This window comes from Oryx dammah, unplaced genomic scaffold, assembly GCF_014754425.2.
Source record: "Oryx dammah isolate SB20612 unplaced genomic scaffold, SCBI_Odam_1.1 HiC_scaffold_23, whole genome shotgun sequence".
Taxonomy (NCBI): Eukaryota; Metazoa; Chordata; class Mammalia; order Artiodactyla; family Bovidae; genus Oryx; species Oryx dammah.
The window spans coordinates 59,174,146-59,189,329 of record NW_024070207.1 but is presented as its reverse complement, the minus strand read 5'-3'; the positions used below and the strand labels follow the sequence as shown (position 1 = coordinate 59,189,329).

Here is a 15,184-nt window from a genome sequence, read left to right as displayed (position 1 = left end):
TCCTGTGGCCACTGCTGATTTTTCCAAAATTGCTACCAGATGTTCAAGCTGGGTTTAGAAAAGGCAGAGGAACCAGAGATCAAATTGCCAACATCTGCTGGGTCATCAGAATAGCAAGAGAGTTCCAGAAAAATTTCTGCTTTATTGACTATGCAAAAGACTTTGACTGTGTGGATCACAATAAACTGTGGAAAATTCTGAAAGAGATGGGAATACCAGACCACCTGACCTGCCTCTTGAGAAATCTGTATGCAGGTCAGGAAGCAACAGTTAGAACTGGACATGGAACAACAGACTGGTTCCAAATAGGAAAAGGAGTACATCAAGGCTGTATACTGTCACCGTGCTTATTTAACTTATATGCAGAGTACATCATGAAAAACCCTGGGGTGGAAAAGGCACAAGCTGTAATTAAGATTGCTGGGAGAAATATCAATAACCTCAGTTTTGCAGATGATACCACCCTTATGGCATAAAGTGAAGAGAAACTAAAGAGCTTCTTGATGAAAGTGAAAGGGGAGAATGAAAAAGTTGGCTTAAAGCTCAACATTCATAAAACAAAGATCATGGCATCCAGTCCCATCACTTCATGGCAAATAGATGGAGAAACAGTGGAAACAGTGTCAGACTTTATTTATTTATTTTTATTTTTTTGGCTCCAGCATCACTGCAGCCATGAAATAAAAAGACACTTACTCCTTGGAATAAAAATTATGACCAACCTAGACAACATATTAAAAAGCAGAGATATTAATTTGCCAACAAAGATACATCTAGTCAAGGCCATGGTTTTTTCCAGAAGTCATGTATGGATGTGAGAGTTGGACTATAAAGAAAGTTGAGTGCCGAAGAATTGATGTTCTTGAACTGTGGTGTTGGAGAAGACTGTTGAGAATCCCTCGGATTGCAAGGAGATACAACCAGTCCATCCTAAAAGAAATCAGTCCTGGGTGTTCATTGATGTTGACTGATGTTGAAGCTGAAACTCCAATACTTTGGCCTTCTGATGCAAAGAGCTGACTCATTTGAAAAGACCCTGATGTTGGCAAAGATTGAGACAAGAGGAGAAGGGGATGACAGAGGATGAGATTGTTGGATAGCATCACTGACTCAATGGACATGAGTTTGAGTAAACTCCTGGAGTTGGTGATGGACAGGGAGGCCTGGCATGCTGCAGTCCATGGGGTCACAAAGAGTCGGACAAGACTGAATGACTGAATTGAACTCAACTGGTCCTTGGAAGAAAAACTATGAGAAACCTAGACAGCATGTTAAAAACCAGAGAGATTACTTTGTTGACAATGGTCCATCTAGTCAAGCCTATTTTTTTTTCCAGTAGTCATGTATGGATATGAGAGTTGGACCATCAAGAATGCTGAGCACTGAAGAACTGATGCTTTTGAGAGTCCCTCAAACTGCAAGGAGATCAAACCAGCCAATCCTAAAGGAAATCAGTCCTGAATATTCATTGGAAGGACTGATGTTGAAGCTGAAGCTCAAATATTTTGGCCACCTGATGCAAAGACCTGACTCATTAGAAAAGACTCTGATGCTGGGAAAGATTGAAGGCAGGAAGAGAGGAAGCCTGGCGTACTGCAGTCCATGAACTTGCAAGGTGTCATACAAGAGGGAGTGACTGAACTGAACTGATTTTTATCAAATTTGTAATTTTAAACTATAAAAATTTAAACAATATTAACGAACGTCCTTTTAGTATTGTTTAATTTTTATAGTTTTAAATTATAAATTTGATGGAAATCAATTCAGTTCCGAAATCACTGTAGATGGTGACTACAGCCATGAAATTAAGACACTTGCTCCTTGGAAGAAAAACTATGACCAACCTAGACAGCATATTAAAAAAGTAGAGACATTCATTTCTTTGCCAACAAAGGTCCATCTAGTCAAAACTATGATTTTTCCAGTAGTCATGTATGGGGTTAAGAGCTGAACTATAAAGAAAGCTGAGCACTGAAGAATTGATGCTTTTGAACTATGGTACTGGAGAAGACTCTTGAGAGTCACTTGAACTGCAAGGAGATAAAACCAGTCCATCTTAAAGGAAATCAGTCCTATATATTCATTGGAAAGATTGAAGCTAAAGGTGAAACTTCAATACTTTGGCTACTTGATGTGAAGAACTGACTTATTGGAAAAAAACTCTGATGCTGGGAAAGATTGAAAGTAGGAGGAGAAGGGGACGACAGAGGATAAGATGGTTGGATGGCATCACCCACTATATATATGGACATGAGTTTGAGTAAGCCCAGGGAGTTGGTGATGGACATGGAAGCCTGGTGGGCTGCAGTCTATGGGGTCGCAAAGAGTCAGACATGACTGAGTGACTGTACTGGACAAATTAATCATATGTCTTAGTGTTAGTTTCAAACACCCATCATTGTGTCTTGTGACCATCAAACCGTTTTGTTATCAACATTAAAAATGAATTCCTAAGATGTGATAGATTACAAATATATTATTGCCATAATGATTTCAGTGTGGAAAGACACAACATGTACCAAGTCCTCCCACTGTTTTTAAGTTTTATTCCAAGGTTCCAAGTGTTTACCTTTGGGAGATCTTCTTACCCAGATAGTAGGCTTACCCTCCAAGTTATGGCTTGAACATTATATCAGTGTAGAAGCTTATAATAACAAACCTTCACTAATAATAATCACTTCACTTCATAAATTCACTTGGTGGATTTCCTAGGAAAGGAAGTGCAAGCTAACCTTTCTTGAGCTCTGCCATGTATCTGGCATAGCACTGAGGCTTTTCACTTTCTTATTTTATTTAAACCTCACAATATCCCATTAATTTCCCAAGATCAAAAACTATGGTTTTGTTTAAAGATACATGTTTATTATCAGGTATTGTAAAATCAGGTATGTACTCGGTTTAAAGATGAGAGGTCAACATTTCGAATGTTAGGGACTCCACCAACATGAAAAACTCGGTGCGAGATGACATTTCCTTTTGTATTTCCTTTTATGTAAGGAACGGATTCCACAGAGTCCTTCTCCTGCTCCCTCTCTGGAAGAGAGTCATTGCCCTGGGAGCCAGACCTCCTCCCACCCCAGCAGCAGCATGTCCAGCTCTCCCTCTCAGATGGATCACCATTCAGAGAGCATAGGTAAGTATCTCACCTGAAGCAAGGAACTGAAAGATAATCTTTAAGGAAATTCTTCATTAGGCAATAGTGAGGGGAAAAAATCTGGGGTAGCTGATGCCTCCTTGATTTAAATGTTTTTTTTTTTTAATTGTGAATTTTTATTGGGGAAGTCATATGAACAACAACAAAAAAATGTTAGTAGTTTGTTCTCTCGAAGAGTCTTAACTTAATGTATCACTGGATCTGATGGGAACAATTTGATGGGAGTTTTACAGAATATAGGTTAATTCAATATGTTGGTATTTAGCAGCTAGTGTGACACAAATCACTTGCTATGTTCACAGCACCCTTTGAATAATGGATGATAAAATATATTTTGTGCAGATGATTATGTAAGAGTAATTAAAAAGTGAATCAATATATGATTTGCAATAATCTCAATAATTTAAATGTTAACAGAGGATGAGATGGTTGGATGGAATCACTAACTCAACGGACATGAGTTTGAGCAAACTTTGGGAGATAGTGAAGCACCAGGAAACTGGTGTGCTGCAGTCCATGGGGTCACAAAGAGTCAGATATGACTTAGAGACTGAACAACAATAACAATAATTTAGATAAAAAATATTTGATCTAATATTTGGCATGATTTTTTACACATTTTTTTTTTGTTTGTTTCAGAAGTCTTACACCTACGACATTGTTCCATAAATAGTATATTATTTTCAGTGATCTGGCATACTGGAGACTCTAATCTAGAAGTCTTACACCTACCACATTGTTCCATAAATAGTATATTATTTTCAGTGATCTGGCATACTGGAGACTAATCTAGCCACAGTCTGGCACTAACTAGCTATGAGATCTTGGGTATGTCACTTAACCACCATGAGTATCTTTATCTAAAATATGAATATGATTGGGCTTCTTGGTGGCACTAGTGGTAAAGAACCTGCCTGACAATTCAAGAGACATAGAGATGTGTGTTCGATCCCTGGGTCAGGAAGATCCCCTGGAGGAGGGCATGGCAACCTGCTCCAGTATTCTTGCCTGGAGAATCCCATGGACAGAGGAGCCTGGCAGGCTAGAGTCCAAGGTGTTGCAGAGTCAGACACGACTGAAGTGACCTGGAACCCACACACATGCATAGATATGATTATTGCTCTGCCTATTGCACTGGAGTTTTGTGAGGTCAAATGAAATAATATGTGGGAAAACACTTCAGAAATTTAAAGCACTAAGGAAATGTGAACGTCAAACATTATTTTTTTCTGTGTGGCTTTACATTGATTGCTTATCAACTGCTGTCTGATCCTACTCAAGTATACAGATATTACCCAGTACATTCGGCTATAACAAATTCTCATATAATATATGATAATTATGGGTCAGGTGAGCTAAGTAAAATCTTTGTTAATCTTCTATACCTACACAAGTCTAATTTTGTAGATATTCATTTCCTCTAAGGAAAATAATTTCTGCTCTTCTTTTAATCTTATTACAGGGACATTTTTTTCATGAAAACTCTAAATTTTTACACTTCATGATAATGATCATCTCAAGTCTCTCCAAAATAATGTTTTTATGGGGGAAGAAAGGAATTTGAGGGATTAGGGAAGGTTTTACGTTCTGGATTTGTTCTGGAAAAGGACAAAGATGATTTCACTCTTGTGGAAATTCATCCAAGTCTCATTTAGCTTGTCAATATTACATATTCCTTGTAGCTATTTAGCTTCATAGTGAGTCAGTGAGTCACAAATCTGTCTCCCCATCATAATCGCCTGTGAAGAGTTTACAAATATGGATGCCCGGGCCACATGCTCAGTCTCATGTACCTGGTCTAGTATAGAGCCTAAGAGCAGCGTTCTCTTTTTCTTTTCAATATATCCTCAGAAGATTCTAATGTGCAGCCAGAGTTAAGAACCACTGAATGAGAACTTTTAGCTAATATCCATACTGGAGTAAATTTAATTCCTGGAAGAATTGACAGAGTTTTTCTAGCTTTACTCTGTTCTGTGGATACAGCCTAATTTACTTGTTACAATATTGTGTGCAATTGATTCAAGGGAGTCTTAGGATATAGCCAGATGACCATTAAGCAATCAAGAAACACATACTCTTCTATGAGAATAATCTTTGTATTGATGGGGGCGGTGGAGAGGAAAAGAAGAGAGAGAATTATTTAGAGTATTGGTTATAAACAGAGCACATAGGGAAATATTGGTATTCTGTGATACACATATTTTAAAGGATGTCTTATGCTTAGAAATAAAATATATCAAAGCAATACAGTATTATAAAAAAAAATCTTGACAACATAAAGCATTTCTAATTCCACTGACAGTAATTATACTCTTTATGTACATTCAATAATTGTTGAAGCATGATAATGAGATTGTCTATAACTGAATAAAAAGCTTTGATGATTTTTGTTTTAAAGTGACCATATTTATTGATGGCACTATATAATATTTTAATAAAGTATAAATAAAGAAAATTAATTGATAAAATGAAATTGGCATGATTTTCCTCTTTCAATATAAATGTTTTGTGAAGTAATTACAACAATGAACAGAAAATTATATCATATCTATTAATTTTGCTATATATTTGCAAAAACTCTGTAAGGTAAATTAGAATCATAATCATTTTAAACTCATAAGATTAAATGCAAAATTTATTTCAGAAGTATTTTTAGAATTATTGATTATAGAGGTAAATAGCTAATTTGCACATGAATTTTATTTTATTTTTTTTTGTTTGTTTTTTTTTGTTTGTTTGTTTTTTTGGAGGTGTGAAAATGTTATCTTGTTTTTTTTTAATTTATTTATTTATTTTTAATTTTTACTTTACAATTCTGTATTGGTTTTGGCATAGATTGACATGAATCCACCACAGGTGTACATGCGTTCCCAAACATGAGCCCCCTCCCACCCCCCTCCCCACAACATCTCTCTGGGTCATCCCCGCGCGTCAGCCCCAAGCGTGTCATATCCTGCATCAGACATAGACTGGCATTTCGATTCTTACATGATATTATACATGTTTCAATGCCATTCTCCCAAATCATCACACCCTCTCCCTCTCCCTCTGAGTCCAAGAGTCTGCTATACACATCTGTGTCTTTTTTGCTGTCCTGCACACAGGGTCATCATTGCCATCTTCCTAAATTCCATATATATGTGTTAGTATACTGTATTGGTGTTTTTCTTTCTGGCTCACTTCACTCTGTATAATCGGCTCCAGTTTCATCCATCTCAGCAGAACTGATTCAAATGTATTCTTTTTAATGGCTGAGTAATATTCCATTGTGTATATGTACCACAGCTTTCTTATCCATTAATCTACTGATGGACATCTAGGTTGTTTCCATGTCCTGGCTATTATAAACAGTGCTGCAATGAACATTGGGATACATGTGTCTCTTTCAATTCTGGTTTCCTCTGTGTGTATGCCCAACAGTGGGATTGCTGGGTCGTAAGGCAGTTCTATTTGCAATTTTTTAAGGAATCTCCACACTGTTCTCCATAGTGGCTGTACTAGTTTGCATTCCCACCAACAGTGTAGGAGGGTTCCCTTCTCTCCACATCCTCTCCAGCATTTATTGCTTGCAGATTTTTGGATCGCAGACATTCTGACTGGTGTGAAGTGGTACCTCATTGTGGTTTTGATTTGCATTTCTCTAATAATGAGTGATGTTGAGCATCTTTTCATGTGTTTGTTGGCCATCCATATGTCTTCTTTGGAGAAATGTCTATTTAGTTCTTTGGCCCATTTTTTGATTGGGTCGTTTATTTTTCTGGAATTGAGCTGCAGGAGTTGCTTGTATATTTTTGAGATTAGTTGTTTGTCAGTTGCTTCATTTGCTATTATTTTCTCCCATTCGGAAGGCTGTCTTTTAACTTTGCTTATGTTTTCCTTTGTTGTGCAGAAGCTTTTAATTTTAATTAGATCCCATTTGTTTATTTTTGCTTTTATTTCCAGAATTCTGGGAGGTGGATCATAGAGGATCCTGCTGTGGTTTATGTCGGAGAGTGTTTTGCCTATGTTCTCCTCTAAGAGTTTTATAGTTTCTGGTCTTACATTTAGATCTTTAATCCATTTTGAGTTTATCTTTGTGTGCGGTGTTAGAAAGTGATCTAGTTTCATTCTTTTACAAGTGGTTGACCAGTTTTCCCAGCACCACTTGTTAAAGAGATTGTCTTTACTCCATTGTATATTCTTGCCTCCTTTGTCAAAGATAAGGTGTCCATATGTATGTGGATTTATCTCTGGGCTTTCTATTTTGTTCCATTGATCTATATGTCTGTCTTTGTGCCAATACCATACTGTCTTGATTACTGTGGCTTTGTAGTAGAGCCTGAAGTCAGGCAAATTGATTCCTCCAGTTCCATTCTTCTTTCTCAAGATTGCTTTGGCTATTCGTGGTTTTTTGTATTTCCATACAAATCTTGAAATTATTTGTTCTAGTTCTGCGAAAAATATCGCCGGTATCTTGATAGGGATTGCATTGAATTTGTAAATTGCTTTGGGTAATATACTCATTTTCACTATATTGATTCTTCCGATCCATGAGCATGGTATATTTCTCCATCTATTAGTGTCCTCTTTGATTTCTTTCATCAGTGTTTTATAGTTTTCTGTATATAGGTCTTTAGTTTCTTTAGGTAGATATATTCCTAAGTATTTTATTCTTTTTGTTGTAATGGTGAATGGAATTGTTTCCTTAATTTCTTCTTCTACTTTCTCATTATTAGTGTATAGGAATGCAAGGGATTTCTGTGTGTTGATTTTATATCCTGCAACTTTACTATATTCATTAATTAGCTCTAGTAATTTTCTGGTAGAGTCTTTAGTGTTTTCTATGTAGAGGATCATGTCATCTGCAAACAGTGAGAGTTTTACTTCTTCTTTTCCAATTTGGATTCCTTTTATTTCTTTTTCTGCTCTGATTGCTGTGGCTAAAACTTCCAGAACTATGTTGAATAGTAGTGGTGAAAGTGGACACCCTTGTCTTGTTCCTGACTTAAGGGGAAATGCTTTCAATTTTTCACCATTGAGGATAATGTTTGCTGTGGGTTTGGCATATATAGCTTTTATTATATTGAGGTATGTTCCTTCTATTCCTGCTTTCTGGAGAGTTTTTATCATAAATGGATGTTGAATTTTGTCAAAGGCCTTCTCTGCATCTATTGAGATAATCATATGGTTTTTATTTTTCAATTTGTTAATGTGGTGAATTACATTGATTGATTTGCGGATGTTGAAGAATCCTTGCATCCCTGGGATAAAGCCCACTTGGTCATGGTGTATGATCTTTTTAATGTGTTGTTGGATTCTGATTGCTAGAATTTTGTTGAGGATTTTTGCATCTATGTTCATCAGTGATATTGGCCTGTAGTTTTCCTTTTTTGTAGTATCTTTGTCAGGTTTTGGTATTAGGGTGATGGTGGCCTCATAGAATGAGTTTGGAAGTTTCCCTTCCTCTGCGATTTTCTGGAAGAGTTTGAGTAGGATAGGTGTTAACTCTTCTCGAAATTTTTGGTAGAATTCAGCTGTGAAGCCGTCTGGACCTGGGCTTTTGTTTGCTGGAAGATTTCTGATTACAGTTTCAATTTCCATGCTTGTGATGGGTCTGTTAAGATTGTCTATTTCTTCCTGGTTTAGTTTTGGAAAATTGTATTTTTCTAAGAATTTGTCCATTTCTTCCAGGTTGTCCATTTTATTGCCATATAATTGCTGATAGTAGTCTCTTATGATCCTTTGTATTTCTGTGTTGTCTGTTGTGATCTCTCCATTTTCATTTCTAATTTTATTGATTTGATTTTTCTCTCTTTGCTTCTTGATGAGTCTGGCTAATGGTCTGTCAATTTTATTTATCCTTTCAAAGAAACAGCTTTTGGCTTTGTTGATTTTTGCTATGGTCTCTTTTGTTTCTTTTGCATTTATTTCTGCCCTAATTTTTAAGATTTCTTTCCTTCTGCTAACTCTGGGGTTCTCTAATTCTTCCTTTTCTAGTTGCTTTAGGTGTAGAGTTAGGTTATTTATTTGACTTTTTTCTTGTTTCTTGAGGTATGCCTGTATTGCTATGAACTTTCCTCTTAGCACTGCTTTTATAGTGTCCCACAGGTTTTGGGTTGTTGTGTTTTCATTTTCATTCGTTTCTATGCATATTTTGATTTCTTTTTTGATTTCTTCTGTGATTTGTTGGTTATTCAGAAGCGTGTTGTTCAGCCTCCATATGTTGGAATTTTTAATAGGTTTCCTCCTGTAATTGAGATCTAATCTTAGTGCATTATGGTCAGAAAAGATGCTTGGAATGATTTTGATTTTTTTGAATTTATCAAGGTTATATTTATGGCCCAGGATGTGATCTATCCTTGAGAAGGTTCCATGAGCACTTGAGAAAAAGGTGAAATTCATTGCTTTGGGGTGAAATGTCCTATAGATATCAATTAGGTCTAACTGGTCTAATGTATCATTTAAAGTTTGCGTTTCTTTGTTAATTTTCTGTTTAGTTGATCTGTCCATATGTGTGAGTGGGGTATTAAAGTCTCCCACTATTATTGTGTTGTTGTTAATTTCCTCTTTCATACTTGTTAGCATTTGTCCTACATATTGCGGTGCTCCTATATTGGCTGCATATATATTTATAATTGTTATATCTTCTTCTTGGATTTATCCTTTGATCATTATGTAGTGGCCTTCTTTGTCTCTTTTCACCGCCTTTGTTTTAAAGTCTATTTTATCGGATATGAGTATTGCCACTCCTGCTTTCTTTTGGTCTCTATTTGCATGGAATATCTTTTTCCAACCCTTCACTTTCAGTCTGTATGTGTCCCTTGTTTTGAGGTGGGTCTCTTGTAAGCAGCATATAGAGGGTTCTTGTTTTTGTATCCAATCGGCCAGTCTTTGCCTTTTGGTTGGGGCATTCAATCCATTTACGTTTAAGGTAATTATTGATAAGTATGATCCCGTTGCCATTTGTTTTATTATTTTGGGTTCGGGTTTATACTCCCTTTTTGTGTTTCCTGTCTAGAGAGTATCCTTTAGAATTTGTTGGAGAGCTGGTTTGGTGGTGCTGTATTCTCTCAGCTTTTGCTTGTCTGTAAAGCTTTTGATTTCTCCTTCGTATTTGAATGAGATCCTTGCTGAGTATAGTAATCTGGGCTGTAGGTTATTTTCTTTCATCACTTTAAGTATGTCTTGCCATTCCCTCCTGGCCTGAAGAGTTTCTATTGAGAGATCAGCTGTTATCCTTATGGGAATCCCCTTGTGTGTTATTTGTTGTTTTTCCCTTGCTACTTTTAATAATTGTTCTTTGTGTTTGATCTTTGTTAAGTTGATTAATATGTGTCTTGGGGTGTTTCGCCTTGGGTTTATCCTATTTGGGGCTCTCTGGGTTTCTTGGACTTGGGTGATTATTTCCTTCCCCATTTTAGGGAAGTTTTCAACTATTATCTCCTCAAGGATTTTCTCATGGTCTTTCTTTTTGTCTTCTTCTTCTGGGACTCCTATAATTCGAATGTTGGAGCATTTCATATTGTCCTGGAGGTCTCTGAGATTGTCCTCATTTCTTTTAATTCGTTTTTCTTTTTTCCTCTCTGATTCATTTATTTCTACCATTCTGTCTTCTATTTCACTAATCCTATCTTCTGCCTCCGTTATTCTATTATTTGTTGCCTCCAGAGTGTTTCTAATCTCATTTATTGCATTATTCATTGTATATTGACTCTTTTTTATTTCTTCTATGTCCTTGTTGAACATTTCTTGCATCTTCTCAATCCTTGTCTCTAGGGTATTTATCTGTGATTCCATTTTGACTTCAAGGTTTTGGATCATTTTCACTATCAATATTCGGAATTCTTTTTCAGGTAGATTCCCTATCTCTTCCTCTTTTGTCTGGTTTGGTGGGCATTTCTCCTGCTCCTTTACCTGTTGGGTATTTCTCTGTCTCTTCATCTTGGTTATATTGCTGCGTTTGGAATGGCCTTTTTATATTCTGGTAATTTGTGGAGTTCTCTTTATTGTGGAGCTTCCTCACTGTGGGTGGGGTTGTATCAGTGGCTTGTCCAGGTTTCCTGGTTAGGGAAGCTTGTGTTGGAGGTCTGGTGGGTGGAGCTGGGTTTCTTCTCTCTGGAGTGCAGTGGAGTGACCAGTAATGGGTTATGAGACGTCTAAAGTTTTGGAGTAACTTTGAACTGCCTGTATATTGAAGCTCAGGGGTGTGTTCCTGTATTGCTGGAGAATTTGTGTGATATGTCTTGCTCTGGAACTTGTTGGCCCTTGGGTGGAGCTTTGTTTCAGTGTAGGTTTGGAGGCATTTGATGAGCTCCTATTGCTTAATGTTCCCTGAATTCAGGAGTTCTCTGATGTTCTCAAGCTTTGGACTTAAGCCTCCTGCTTCTGGTTTTCGGTTTTATTTTTACGGTGGTCTCTAGACTTCTCCTTCTATACAGCACCAATGATATAGCATCTAGGCTAAAGATGAAAGGTTTCTCCACATTGAGGGGCACCCAGAGAGGTTCACTGGGTTACATGGAGAAGAGAAGAGGGAGGAGGTAGTTAGAGGTGACTGGGATGAGATGTGGTGAGATCAAAAGAGGAGAGAGCAAGCTAGTCAATAGTCACTTCTTTATGTGCGCTCCATAGTCTGGACCTCTCAGAGGTATTCACGGAGTTATACAGGGAAGAGGAGAGGGAGGAAGTAGACAGAGGTGGCCAAGAGGGTAAGAGAGAGGAATGAAAAGGAGAGAGACAGGTCCAGCCAGTAATCAGTTCCTTAGGTGCTCTCCACTATCTAGAACACACAGAGAATCACTGAGTTGGATATAGGAGAGATGGGGGGAGGGGGGGGAGAGACAGAGGCCACCTGGTGGAGAAAAAGGAGAGTCCAAAAGGAGGAGAGAGTGGTCACGCCAGTAATCTCGCTGTCAGGTAAGATTGGGTTATGAAATGTACAAGATTGACAACAAAAACCGAAAAGCAAAGATTAAAAACCTAGAGTAGAGGTTAGATTTTCAAAAATACAATGTTAAAGAGATGAAGCAGAAGGAAGAAAGAAAAAAAAGAGAAAAGATTTAAAAAAATAATAATATTAAGAAAAAGAAATATGGAAAAAAAATAAGGAAAAAAATATATATATAAGAAAAAAAAAAAAACCCAAGATTAAAAAAGAAATACCAACAACAACCACACGAAGACTATATATGGTGTTTGCTTTAAAAAAGTAGAGTCTTTTTTTTTTTGAAAAGTAATAGTTATAGAAATATAAAGTATTGAAATAGAAGACTTAACAGTTAAAAAAAAAAGTTTGAGAAAAAAAAGAAAAAAAAAAAGAAAGCAAAAAAAAAAAAAATTATTGTAAAAATCGTGAAGATATATCTGGCCCTTCTCTGATGTGTTGGTCACTTCCAAGGCGTTTCCCTCTGTTTAACTTCTGTTTGCTGGTCTCTTCAGGGTCTGAATTCCGTCCTGACACATGGAGGCGGTGGTGGACACTTTTTTTTTTTTTTTTTAGGCTCACTAGTTCAGTCGCGCTGTGGGGAGGGGGGAATGCTGTTTTTGAAGACAATGATCTGCTTTTCTGGTTGCCTGATGTCCTCTGCCTGCATTCAGAGGTTGTTTTGTGGAGTTTGCTCCGCGTTGAAATGATCTTTTGAGGAATTTGTGAGGGAGAAAGTGGTCTTCCCTTCCTATTCCTCCGCCATCTTAGGACCGCCCCCCTGCACATGAATTTTAAAAGAGAAAATACTTTAAATGATTTAAAGAAATATGTTAGAAATTATATATGGACTATGCATTAATTATACTTTAAAAATCATGTGATTGAGCAGCTTATTGATTTTTGAATTGCATGATCATCATACCAACAAAAATCTTTTCAGTGGTTCAGAAGTAAAAGTGTATAAAATTCATGTTAGTTATTTAACGGAGTAAAATGGCTATTTATACAATGCTTTTCTGCTTTTCTTTTGTGTTTTGCAAGAAAATTACTCAGTTAAATCTTTTAATTATAGTTATGATGTCCAACAATAGAGAGGACCTTATTGTTGACCAGGATACTGGACCAACTAGCAAAAAATTCCAAAGGGAAAATAAAGGTAAAATAATTTTTGCTTATTTAATGTACATATAAAGATTGGACACTAACTCACTTAACACCCTATTGCTGTATATTGTATACACATTTCCCTCAGTCAGAATAGATCTATACTGACTTTGGATAAATTCCTTTAGTAGTAAAAATTAATACTTACCTGAATTTTATTTGATATTATAAATAACATATTAACCCAAAGTTTCTTGGTGCCTGTGGTTGGAAGTTTTACCCTAAGCTCTTTATATTATGCCTGATTAGAGACATCTGATTCTCTTTTTATTATGTTTGTACTTTGTTGACTATATTTAAATTAATCACCATTTTACGCTTATGTTTGAAAAACTTGAGTTGCTATCATTCAGGAGAGATGTTCCCCTCAACATGCAAAAGTGATTTTAAAAGTATATGCTGATTTGGACATTTCAAATGAAATTTTAGTAAGCTATTCCAATCAGGTATTTACCTAGAATGATGATAGATATGACATCAGTCTGGCTTGTAATCAACTGACAAATGTGTAATTTCTGCACAGCATCCAACTTTTTCTTAGGATATCTGTTTGAAGAAAGTAGGGAGAGTAAGAATTTCAGTCACACTTCCTTGATATGAAAACTGAGTACAACTTTATTTAAGAGACTTAAGGTAAGAGTAAAGGAAAATATATTGTCATATGTTATAGGCTATGCACTATGATTGTCATCATGAATTTATTAACTCTAAGCTAAAGAACATAAGCTAATAGGCAATTTGTCAGATCACCAGATGGTCTGATTGTACTTCACTATTAGGATGCATTTTTTCTGTCTTTAATAAAGATGTTCATAATATGTAGAAAAAAAAAACTCTCCATGAACAGCTGAGGAGTTGATGGAGAATTTTCTTTTACTTTTTCTCTAGACTTAACATGCTTTCTAATTACCTAGATGAGCATTTTAGTTAGAATTTGGAATAGTCTAGGATTTTAATTTCATTAAACCATGTTTGGTTTCCTTCCCACATATTTTGTCTTTTCTTATTCAAAGACTATACTCTCTGAGGCCCAAGTTGTAAATGCTTGATTTCAGAAAAGTTGTCAGAGGGGAAGAAGTCAAGTTTAGTATATTAAACCACCCAAACACTTACAGAGGTAATGGACCTGTAGTTAAAGACGAAATTTCATTCATAACTCAGCAACAATTTATTACTGAAACCTCTTCTCCAGCAAGTCATGACAGTTTGAAGGACAGCTTGGTAGTAAAGCAGATTTTCTAGGAAAATATCAAGCTGTACATGATACACATGATTCCATCAGAACTGCAAACCCAATAAGTCACGGTGGCATTTAGGACTGGCTTGGGTGCTGCAATGTTCAAGGACACACTGCTATGCCTTATGAAAAATCAGCTGGAGTGCTAGTACAGATGTACAGTAACTGAATTTCATAAAAACACACAGTGGTATGCACTGGCATTTCTGAGTCTCTTGCTGTGGAATGGCACAGTTATACTCATTTGAAATAGGTTGGTCATACATCCTGATGAAGATATTAATAGACAGGAGTGACATATTAAACTGCATTTCTTCAGTTATAATGGAAAGCTTATCTTTTTTTCTGATTTATTCATTCCTTGATTTATTTGATTTAGGGTCATTGTTTTATTTTATTTTTTGTTTCTTAAATTTTTATTTCTCTATTTTTAAAATTAATTTATTTATCTTAATTGAAGGCTAATTACTTTACAATATTGTAGAGGCTTTTGCCATAAAGTGACATGAATTAGCCATGGGTGTACATCATGTGTTACCCATCCTGATTACCCCCCACCTTCTTCCCTATTCTTTCCCTTGGGATCGTCCCAGTACACTGGCCCTGAGCACCCTGTCTCATGCATCGAACCTGAACTGGCAATCTATTTCACATATGGGAGTCTGAGTGAACTCCAGGAGTTGGTGATGGACAAGGAGGCCTGACATGCTGCGATTCATGGGGT

General features: G+C 36.4%; 1 protein-coding gene across 1 annotated transcript in view; it reads left to right on the top strand.

Moving 5' to 3' along the window:
- Positions 1–15,184, top strand: part of DACH2 (dachshund family transcription factor 2) — an 816,985-nt gene that overhangs the window by 638,765 nt on the left and 163,036 nt on the right. The window contains exons 7-8 of the mRNA XM_040265310.1: positions 2,998–3,133; positions 13,132–13,215. Coding sequence (XP_040121244.1) covers positions 2,998–3,133; positions 13,132–13,215 — 220 coding nt within the window. The remainder of the gene's footprint in view (positions 1–2,997; positions 3,134–13,131; positions 13,216–15,184) is intronic.